Source organism: Hylobates moloch, unplaced genomic scaffold (assembly GCF_009828535.3).
Source record: "Hylobates moloch isolate HMO894 unplaced genomic scaffold, HMol_V3 SCAFFOLD_4, whole genome shotgun sequence".
In the NCBI taxonomy this organism is placed as follows: Eukaryota; Metazoa; Chordata; class Mammalia; order Primates; family Hylobatidae; genus Hylobates; species Hylobates moloch.
In genome coordinates, this window is record NW_026652279.1 from 136,470,639 (window position 1) to 136,482,660 (window position 12,022).

Sequence of the window (12,022 nt, forward strand, 5' to 3'; positions counted from 1 at the left end):
TTGTGCAAAGCAAAAGAAAGGCTGGTTCATGAAACTAGATGGATTTTAGCATTTTAGCCATTTGATTTGAGCACAGAACAAGATGGGGCCAGAGGCAGGAGATCATGCTGGACAGGTTATTAAGGACATGCTCATGAAAAACTGAATGTGTCATTTTAGGAGTTGAACTTCATCCTGGAAGAAAAGGGCTTTGAAAGCTTTTAAGCTGAGAATAAACTTAATAAGACTTATGTTTTAGGAAGTTCTCTTTGCCAAGGGGAGAAGCACTAATGGCAAGGAGCAATCCAGGTTAGAAACGATAACCCATATTTGGGCATGCTCCCTTTGGCATGACCTCCACTGCTACACTGCCTTGAAAGAGAACTTGTATCAAAGGAGATCTGGTTCCACAACATGGAGCACCAAGATATTCACATTGTACTGAATGTCATGAGTAGACTGAAGGGATAATAGCATTTTGCTTCAAAAATCTTCACTTATCTTTGCTATTGGTTTCTTCCTGTGCTTCCAGTGAATTCCTTTTCAATTCTGGATCCTTCCTGGCTCTTCTATTGAGCCATTCAGCCCCACCTTCTACTTGCATTTCTCACTCCACAAAACAAAAAACAACTAGTTCAATATCTGTGGCTTAGGAATTTGCCCTTAGAAGGGGGTGATTGTCTCAGTTTAATCCACTGGAGCAAGAGCATGAATAAACCAAGGTAGCTGCTGCAGGGATTGGGGAAAAAGGGGGACAAATATTTTGCAGACAAAACTAGTAAGTTTCAGTGACTGGTATATCAGAAAGAGAAGTAGAGGGCCATTTTCTTTCCCAAAGTCCACTGCCCTAGATCAGGCTTGTAGTGTTCTGTTTTGTTTGACCCTTATTTTTATTGCATTCACCTAATTATACACTCCTACTCTCTAGTTTCTCTCCAAATGTATAAAATGAATTGGAGCAAACCAGATGTCTCTCTCCAGGTTATCAGTCATTAATGGTGCCATTGCCTGCTAGGCAGAACCCAAAACGACCTCACATGGCCTCCAATGGTCTACAAAGACTTTCTTATAGAGTCCTTGTGTGTCAGGGACTCATCTCCCACTACACCCCCATGTAACTATACTTACTAAGTATACTTACTAAACTTCAAAATTAAGGAATGAGTTATGATTTATAAACAGTAAGTCATCACTTACCATCATAGTATGTGGGGGATCGGTCAGAGTGGTGGGAAAAACTATAGGGAAAGGATGAAAACCTTCTGAAAGGTCAGAAGGTTCTGCAGAGCCCTGGGGTAGAATAGCTGAAGACAGCTGTTCTATAACCCTGAGGCAGAGGGTAAGGAGTAGGTACAAGGGAGTGTGAGGGAATTTATCTTAAACAGGCTTGTTTACTTATGTTGACGAGGAACTGACCTTTGATCATCTGCGTGTGATGTTCCCTGAAAGGGGAGCAATAAAATGTTAATTACCTGCAGGTTTTGTTAGCTCCAGGTTTTCGGCATTATTCCTGCACCGAAAAAAAGCAAGCAGCTCCAGCTGCTTGGAGCTGCACTCTGGCCACTTGAGCCAGGCAGTCCCTTAGCTGCTCTTATACTACATACCTGTGTCTGAGTACTCATTTCATCCATCGGTCAGCGTCTACGGGACAGACCCGGCAATAGTAAGATTCTTGGAAACTGACTTTAAGTGACACAATGTACAAGGAAACCAATTTTATCACAAGCTAATTGATACACACAAAAGTTAAGTTCCTACAGTATGTTTCTGGTCACAAAAACATCACCAAACTTCTAAATAAAGTCCCCAAACACTTCTAATATCAAACACTGAAGTAAATGTGAATTATACATACATTTAAAAAAGATTCATGAAAACAAGTAAGATAATCATTTGCCACCTTTTTGGTGAACCTGTGAGTGAGAGCATTTGTCATCGTGGTGGGGAAAATCAAGGAATAAATGTTTGCAAATGCAAAAATTGTCAGGAACACCTCCTCCAACCATGAAGTTCAAAAACCATCACAAACATGGAGGGCTCGCTGAGCGCTTTCATACTGCATCTGTTAGTGTCATACATGTACTGTAAAGTCTATCAATTTTTATTTTACAATCAGTTGTATTCATTCATTCTTTTTCCAACTGGTTTATTCCAGCTCTGGGTCTTGGTTGGCTGGAGCCCATCCCAGCATCTCAGGGTATCCAAGCAGGAACCAACCCTGGCCAGCTTGCCATCCCATTGCAGGGCCACTCTTACCTACAATCACTCACAATGCGACCATTTAGACATGTCAGCTCACCTAATTCACATCCTTGAGATCTGGGAGGAAACTCAAACACAGACTAAGGGAGAATGGGCAGACTCCACACAGGCAGTGGCCGGGGCAGGGAATCTACTTTTTTTCTCATGAACATTGTAATAAACAACACTTTGAGGATCTGCTGTGCCACCCCCTATCTTTCATATATTGCTTTACACAACCTAGTCAAATTCTACTGCAGCTTCCAGACTCAGATCAAGCATCCCATCCTCAGACCACATTTGATACCCACTCCAATGCCACCCAGTCCCCCATCCAGGTTGAGCGAAATGAGTCTTGTTTTTACTACTTTGCATATCTGTTTTTCCACTATAATGTATAAACTCTCTTGTTTTCTTTTTTATTATTTTTTATTTCAATAGATTTTTGGAGAACAGGTGGTCTTTGGCTACATGGATAAGTTCTTTACTGGTGATTTCTAAGCTTTCGATGCACCTGTCACCCAAGCAGTGTACATTGCACCCAGTGTGTAGTCTTTTATCCCTTACCTTCCCCCCCCACTTTCCCAAGTCTCCAAAGTCCACTGTATCATTCTTATGCCTTTGCATCCTCATAGCTTAGCTGCCGCTTATGAATGAGAACATATGATGTTTGGTTTTCCATTCCTCAGTTACTTCACTTAGAATAATGATCTCCAACTCCTTCCAGGTTGCTGCAAATGCCATTATTTCGTTCCTTTTTCATGGCTCAGTAGTATTTCATATACATATCTGGGTAGAAATCCAGTAGTGGGTTTGCTGGATCAAATGGCAGATCTACTTTTAGTTCTTTAAGAAATCTTCACACTATTTTCCATAGAGGTTGTCCTAGTTTACATTCCCACCAGCAGTGTAGAAGTATTCCCTTTTCACTATATCCATGCCAACGTCTATTATTTTTTGAGTTTTTGATTATGGCCATTCTTGCAGGAATAAGATGGTATTGCACTGTGGCTTTGATTTGCATTTCCCTAATAATTAGTGATGTTGAGCATTTTTTTTTCATATGTTTGTTGACCATTTGTGTATCTTCTTCTGAGAATTGTCTATTCATGTCCTTAGCCTACTTTTTGATGTGATTTTTTTTTCTTGCTGATTTGTTTGAGTTCCTTGTAGATTCTGGATACTAGTCCTTTGTCAGATGTATAGATTGTGAACGTTTTCTCCCACTCTGTGGGTTGTCTGTTTACTCTGCTGATTATTTCTTTTGCTGTGCAGAAGCTTTTTAGTTTAATTAATTTCCATCTATTTATCTTTGTTTTTGTTGCATTTGCTTTTGGGTTTCTGGTCATGAAGTCTTTGCCTAAGCCAATGTCTAGAAGAGTTTTTCTAATGTTATCTTCTAGAATTTTTATGATTTCAGGTCTTAGATTTAAATCTTGATTTTTGTAAAAGTTGAGAGATGAGGTTCATCCTTTTCTATGTGGCTTGCCAGTTATCCCAGCACCATTTGTTGAATGGGTGTCCTTTTCCCACTTTATGTTTTTGTTTGCTTTACGGAAGATCTGTTGGTGTATTTGGCTTTATTTCTGGGTTCTCTATTCTGTTCCACTGTCTATGTGCCTATTTTTATACCAGTACCATGCTGTTTTGGTGACTGTAGCCTTGTCGTATGTTTGAAGTCAGGTAATGTGATGCCTCCAGATTTGTTATTTTTGCTTTGTCTTGTTTGGCTATGCAAACTCCTTGAGGACAAGGACTGGATCTTCTCCACCCCTGAATTTCAGGCAGCTAGCCTAGAATAGTCTCACAAAAACTATTAGTTGAATGAGTAAATAAAAGTGGTAGAACCAGGACACAGATGTAAAACTTCTCACCCTAAATCCAGTGCTTTTCTCATTATATCACAGCAAATGAGTAATATAATGAGAGTGTCACATCATGGTAGAAGGACTAAATACTTCATGCCATCAGATGGTAGATTTCTTACTCCTAATCTGGTACTGTGAAAAAAGAATTGGTGAAATAGTGACAAAATGGGTAAAAGTCAACACGGATATTAAGAGACTGTACTAATAAGCCTACAGTGCCTCCTTCTCAAAATGTTTAACTACTACATTAAGTGAAAAATAGTTAAAAGTGTTAGTCCAAAAGTTAGCAAGAAGATACAGTGTATTTTTATTGGATTACAAATATACATGAGAATACTCCAAGAGATATATATGTTACATAAAAACATTCATATCACATCCACCAGTAAATGTCCTTAATTCTTAATTATCTGTGTCCAGTTGAAAAATTTTGTATTTTCTTGTGGCTCTCTCTCCCTTGCTATCTATGAGGGGGCCTGGAAAATAAAAGGGTAGAATGCAAATCTGTCAATGTGGTTTCTTATATTTTTCTTTCAAAAGTCTCCATTGAGAAAGTAAGTTGAAAACTGGTAACAATGTCCTTACATAAATGTCTCTTAAATTATCTTTGTTGTCTCAGATTCTATTAGGAAGAATTATTTGTGTAGCAATTTTAAGTAGGTACAATCCAAACCATGCAGATCTTTTTTTGTTTGTTTGTTTGTTTGTTTGTTTGTTTGTTTTTGGCAGTCTCACTCTGTGGCCCAGGCTAGAGTGCAGTGGCGCGATGGCTCACTGCAAGCTCTGCCTCCCAGGTTCAAACTATTCTCCAGCCTCCTATAAGTAACAATATATGCCTCTCCTACTCTCCTGAGTAGCTGAGATTACAGATGCACACCACCACGCCTGGCTAATTTTTGTATTTTCACTAGAGATGGGGTTTTGCCATGCAGATCTTATAAAGCTGCGGTCCTCAACCTTCTTGACACCAGGGACTGGTTTCACAGAAGACAATTTTTCTACAGACTGGTGGCAGGAGATGGTTTCAGGATGATTCAATGATTCAAGCACATTTATTGTGCACTTTATTTCTATTATTATTATTATATCCTCACCATATTATTATTATATACTCACCATAATGTAGAATTAGTGGGAACCCTGACCTTGTTTTCCTGCAACTAGACGATCCCCTCTGGGAGACAGTGACAGATGATCAGGCATTCCATTCTCTTAAGGAACGCACAACATAGATCTCCTGCATGCACAGTTCACAATAGGGTTTGCGGTCCTATGAGAATCTAATGCCGTGACTGATCTGACAAGAGTCAGAGCTCCGGCAGTCATGCTTGCTCGCATACCCACCACTGCTGTGCAGCCTGGTTCATAGCAGGCCATAGACAGGTACCCAGGGACCCCTGCAGTAAAAGACTCTAACCAAGAGCTTCTTCTCTCCCGGAAAGTAACAGTATATGTCAAGAAAGCTGCAGCAATATATTTATTGCAAAGGAACTAGACATTACATTAACCTGATGAAGATGTAACAATGCATGAAGCATAACTGGTGCAACATTTTTTAAAAATCACAAATGAAAAAGAAAATTCATTTTCAAAAGAAAATATTGTATCCAAGTCAGCTTAATCTCTGAACACCATAATATAATTCTTAATGTTGATTCTAAACACCCAAGATAAAGTTTACTTTAAACTGAATAACAGAAAAGGTTTCTTCCCAAACTTTCCCAACAGATTCCTTGACTACCATCTGTGCATCACACCCATAAAGTAATTTTCATCAACAGACAGTAAAAAGAAAAAAAGCCTCCTACAAATAGAGAAATTCTCAGGAAATCCAAGCAACAAATCAATTAGTAGCCCCCAATTGAATGGGGCAGACAGAATCAGTATTTTCTAGAACTTAGAAGTTACATGAACTTTACTAATAAGATTTTATTGTCTTTTAAGAAACTGTCTGGATTCAAGGGCACACTGAGCTATAACAAGTCATTATATACACACTGGGTAACAGTGTAGAGGGGGTTTCAGATGTTTGTTATCTGTTCATCAAAGCTTTCTGAAACCCCTAGAGCTTTACTATTCTACTCTATAATAAATTTTCACTGTGTATAACAAACTCCCTTTGAAGAAAATTACCCCAGATAATCCATCTGTGAAAATACAAGTACTGCAAAAAGCAGTGACGATAAATACTTTTTGGAAAGGCAAAAATGCTGCATCAACTTTCAGAGGCCCTATCATCGAATCACCTCTGCAAAAGAGAACTGCAAATGTACTTTAAAAATTACTTTCCTTGCCTATACCCAACATGCGTGAATGTCCTCTCATAAGCTGTTCGTAGGCTGAGGAAGTGAAGAGTTGAAATGCAGACCTGCAGGTTTTAGTTGAGCTGGTACCACTGGTACCACCTTCTTTTTTCGTTCCAATGGATTTCAACAGTTTGTTCCTAAACATTTCACAGTTCTCAAAACTTTTCACATAAAAGGGGGAGATTATTAAAGCTTATTAGATTCTGTCAATTGGTCAAAAGAAAAAAATGTATTTCAACACAGCTTGTCATCTTTGGAAAAAAACAATCATAATTACATTTCCTTATACTGAATTTAAGGTAGAGAGACCTAAATTACGAGCACTCACAATTTGGTGGGAAAATGGCAAATCCTTGTCATCTGGTGACTGTGGCACCAAATAAAGAGGAATTAATTCACAACTGAATGAGTTATTTAAATAAAAAGGCAGAAAGCTAATCTAGACATTTTAGGTCCTAAATTAAATTTTTCAGGTGTGATATTTTTAGTTTGAGTAATAACGCTGGTCTAGTTTGCTAAAAAATTAGCGACATTCTCCTTTACCTTGAGCTGCGTAGACCCAGCCACAATGTCCTACTTTCTCTTTATGTATGTTTAAAGTAATGCCTAACCAGACTCACAATGCATGTAGATGCAACATGCTAGTTGGCACAAAGCAGGCAGGGAGAAATGCCCCTACCTTCCCAAAAAACTCACAGGAGCATGACTAGTAATCAGTCATTTTCCTTATATAGACAAGGTCAGTAGATATTAAGACAGATACACATAAAGTTACATAAATGTTTCCACCTTTTCACCATTGAGTGAAACATGCTGTTCTTTGGAGAAAAAAATACATTCATTTTTTTCAAGTATATTGCAATATACAAAGATGCTCTGGCTTTGTTTCACTATAAAGACAAAAAGATTTCACATACGTCCAAGGGAAATTTCAGTTTACCTTTCCTTTGGTGTGGATTTCATGAAGTTCTGACTAAAAAAATTAATCTAAATATACATCTACTCATTTTATCTGAAAGCATGAACTATGTTCATTTTATATATATATTTATATGTACATAGCAACAACAAAAACCAGTCTACATATGTCCAATGGCTTAGGATTGGCATGCTCTCATGAGCACGAGGTCCACCTGCTGTGACTAGGGGCTCAGCACCAGTATTAGGTGGTTCCATCAGCTTCAGGGTCCAGCCTTGGGCCAGCGGCATGCAGGCTCTTCCTCTCTGTAGTATTCTAAGGAGCACTTTCTGCTGAGGCCACGCCTCTTCAATTATGGCTTATTTCCTATCTTGGCTTTGTTGTTAGGGTTGCAGTTTAGGTCTCTCAGCAACAGTTCACAATTGGCTAGAGCATCCGCGGGCAGCAGCTTTCGGAGTTGCTCCACTGTCTTTTGATAAGCCATTTTTTCTTGTTCCAGGGTCCGGATTAAAGACTTCATTTTGGTCTCTCTCGTCAAAAGAGTTTCCAGGTTTGATTCCAAGGCCTGGATTTTAGTATGAGCTACCTGTTTGGGGGAAAAAAAATCCTCCAAATCAAAAATTTGATTTGGAATCAAATGTCTTGCTAAAGTCATGATTCATTATAGTGGGAGCCAGTCCTTACATATATTAACCAATTACTTCAAATTACTTAATAAATTATGTGAAGCAAATACTCTGAAAACCTACAGGAAACGATGATTTATTAGGTTTCACAAAGATGTAACTATGGAACTACCATGATTCATCTCCTCTCACTGAATACACTAATAATTCAATACTAAATCACCCCCCTCACCAACAGTAGGAATCCTTATTCTACACCCACTGGTGTTCCCCTGAGTGAGTGGGATCTGGCCTGGCTGAAGGAGAAACAGGAGATTCCTGACACTATCTTCCAGTGCTAAAAGAGATTTTCCTTCTCTGACTGAAATACAGCATTCTCTAAACATACACTTGGGCCTTCATCAGTTTTTATAGATGTGAGGGGTGGCCAAGTAACTGATGATGACTACACTGAACTGTCGGTGAAAAAGTCTACAACAGTTCAGAAGAATCATTATAAAACAGGTACAAACCCACCTTCCCTAATAAGGGCAAATACTCAATTAATTGCCATTGAAATATCCAACTAAAAATGGACAATATACTAACCATTTATTTTTCTTTTTGAAAATAGACTATGTTGCCCTTTTTTGAGTAGAAAAAAGATTTAAATCTTCTATGAGCCAGAGCCAATGTAAGACAAAGCGAAGGAAGTTTAGTGTTCCCATTCTTGGGAAGCAACTACTTGAGAGATCCCTCATTTCTAACCTGTCCCTCCTGACTGGTCTTGACAGGGAACTCACCATATAGGAGCAGAGTTTTAGTGTTTTCCAGTTTGTAGCCAGGTGCAGTGTTGGGGAAATGGAGAGGACGAGTAAGTGGAAACCAAGGAGCCATTAGGCACTGAAACTCCCCTGAAGTCATCTCCCCTGAAGACTTCAGAAGGGTCACCTGCTAGCCCCCCTTCCGTGATCACTCTTAAACCCCTCCCCTCAGGGCATGGCTACATAGCACTCATCATACAAGTTGCAAATACAGAATATGACTTTATAATAAATTTCTTATTGCATGTATAAGTGTGCGCTTAAAGACAGATATACAGTATTTTATATTCTCAAATAATTGTGAACTCCCTGATGGCAGGAATGATGTATTAATATTACATGTAATATTTGCATGTAATTCAATTTACCTAGACATGTTTCCCTCTCTTTCAATTTCCATTTTAGTCTAGACAACTCTCATCATCCACAACAGATTTTCACAAGTGACTTCTAGCAGGCCTCCTTACGTTCTCTCCCATCTCAGTCTGTCCTCGTCAAGGTTCCCAGATTGATCTTTCTATAGTATGGCCCAAAAACTTTGAGATTTCCCTCTTGACAGGATTAAAGCCATGTTCTTTGGCTTGACACTGAAAGTCACTTACAATTCTGCCTCTATAATATTTACCCTACCTCTCCCCAACATCTATCTTAAATTGACACCAGGCTAACTCTGCTGCTCTGCCATGTCCTCCTTGTTGATGCTACCCTCCTACCCAGCCTGACTTAAAGACCCTCCTCACTCATTTCTTCCACCAACCTTCCAGATTCCAGCTCAAGCCCAGGTCCTTCACAACTTCATCAATTTCCTACATTCAATTCCTCCTCCCTTTAACTTAACCAAATATCTGTAACATGCAGCAGGTATTTAAGCAGATTCTACTTTGAACTGCCATTTAGCTATTTTGTGAGGGTGCATTTTTTCCAAGTAATGTTTAATTTAACATGTCATTTGTAGCCCCAGAGCACTTCGGCAGTCTGATACATGGGCTCTTGGTTAGCAATGGTTCATTCCACACACATATCCCTTTCATTCCTGAGGGAGTTCTGTGCATACGGGAGGCATTAAAGCACTTCTTTGCTCAAATCTTTATTTCTTTACCTGTAATTTTTCTAGGAGGTCCATGTTTTGTCTTTTCAGTTGGCTATTGGCCCTCTCCAGCTTCTCCAAAGGTTCACTATCCTCACAGGAATATGAAGATTCCTGAAGCTCATCCTGTAGCACATGATATTCCACCTCATAGGCATGCAACTGCTTAGAAATATCCATCTCAAAAACCTGCCATGAAAGTATCGTGGGTTAGTCTGGCCTTTGGTATGTATAACAAGATACAGCCTGTGTATCTTGGTATATTTCATGTGTATTTCCAAATACTTATTAATGAAGAACATTAAAGCATAAAAAAGGAGAAAAAGTGTAACTGTCAATACAAGAATAAATTAGATATAGCTTACACTGTCAACATAAAAACAGATAGCTCTTTCTGTGAAAGAAGAAATTTTTTCTTTAAAAACAGGACAGATTATTTCTATGCAATTGAAACATTCTCATGAAGCCAAGTCACTAGAATAAGTTAATGTCCAAGTGTATTTTGCAGCCAAGATATTCATCATCTAGTAACTGTCTCCCAAAATGTAGTATACTAGATAAACAACATTAGTTATTGAGTAATTATTATGTTAGAGATAATCTCTGCTGATCAGTAAGCAAAATTGCATAGGGTATTACTGTAATAAAGCAACCAAAAGCATTTCTAATTTATTTGCCAATGGAGTAGAAAGATCTTAGTAAAATTTTTCATCCATTTGCTATTCCCTGTAAGCCTCTTAAGAGTCATTTACATATTGTACCGCACAGAGAATCCTCAAAATTGCACACTGTGAGCACTGTCCAGGGCTATAACGTTTAATTAGGGCTGCTACTGCTCTCCCATATCACCACTAAATAGGAAGGTCATTTGCTTTGAAGCTAGAGGACAGTTACTCCAAACTTCCTAGGGGGAAAGAGAGACAACAGCTGCTATTCAAGCAATGGTGTCTATACTAACACTGAGAAGAGAAAAGTAACCACAAAAAACCTGACTTACTCTACTATTTACTACTAGAGATACTCAATCATTCGAACTTTAATAAGAGAATTTCTAGACTATCTGGTTATCCTCAAATAACCATTATCTTTTCCTTACTTAGTGTGTATAGATACAATGGATTATTACACAACCATTAAAAATGATAATATGGATCTATAGTTACTGGAAAAAGTCTAATACTCTATATTTTTAATTACAAATCAGGTTCCACAATAGTATATATAGTATGATTTCATTTATGTGCAACTTTATACATTTTTACATGTATATATAAGCAAATAAACATGTAATACAAAGTTTCAAAGGTTATCTCTAGATGCTGAGATTTATAGTTACTTTTGTTTTCTTCTTTGTGATTTTCTGCATTATTTGCATTTTTTTCCAGTGTCCATAAAGTTCATCAAAGTCTCCCTTAATATCAGCATTTCATTCCACAGTAATCAACTCTAATTGTTAGGAAATTCTCTCCAATATCAAGTTCAAATTTACCTGCCTATAAATTCTACTCATTAATCCTAATAGTAATCTGTAAAGCCAGGCAATTTCCTCATTAATTTTAGAAGGGAGGTGATATCTGATTTCAAATCTCTGAAAGCATAATATCTGATTCCAGTCAAGAAAGATATTTCTGAAAAATTTATAAGCAAGTGAATATATAAATAAAAGCTATACTTTTCAGCTCACAGAGCATTTTAACAAATACGAACTATTTATATATATTTGTGATTTAGATTCCATGTAATGGAAATAAAATTTTATATGTATTAATATAATAAGAGTTCATATTATAGTATGAATTACAGGGTACAAAATACTTTAACATATTGGTTATATTTCTCCTAAAATAATACAAAACTATAATAGAATCTACTTTTATTATTCCCATTTTGTACAGGAAGAGGTTGAGACTCAGCGAAGTTGTAACTTGCCCATAGATACACAGCTAGTAAATGGCTGGGCACCAGAACAAGGTTCCAAACTCCCTTTCTCTAAACCCTATCATCTTTCTGCCATCAAAAGTGCCTTCAGGAAAGTGGTAAGCTTTATCAATGCTCATAAAGCATAATTGTCAAATCTATCAATCTGCTCTTAAGCTTGTCCACTGCATCTGAACAGCAGCAATATATAGCTACCACTCACCTGGTCCCTATGAAGAGTCAAGGACTACACATACGGTGTGCAGATTACTCTCA

General features: G+C 37.9%; 1 protein-coding gene across 3 annotated transcripts in view; it reads right to left on the minus strand.

Annotated features, from left to right (window-relative positions):
* Positions 1-5,541: 5,541 nt before the first annotated feature.
* TBC1D4 (TBC1 domain family member 4) overlaps positions 5,542-12,022 on the minus strand; it is a 198,637-nt gene continuing 192,156 nt past the window's right edge. For all 3 annotated transcript variants that reach the window (XM_032151019.2, XM_032151022.2, XM_032151021.2), the window contains 2 exons: positions 9,842-10,018; positions 5,542-7,899 (listed from right to left, as the gene is read on the minus strand). In XM_032151019.2, the coding sequence (XP_032006910.1) occupies positions 7,666-7,899; positions 9,842-10,018 (411 nt within the window). In that variant the 3' untranslated portion in view covers positions 5,542-7,665. The remainder of the gene's footprint in view (positions 7,900-9,841; positions 10,019-12,022) is intronic.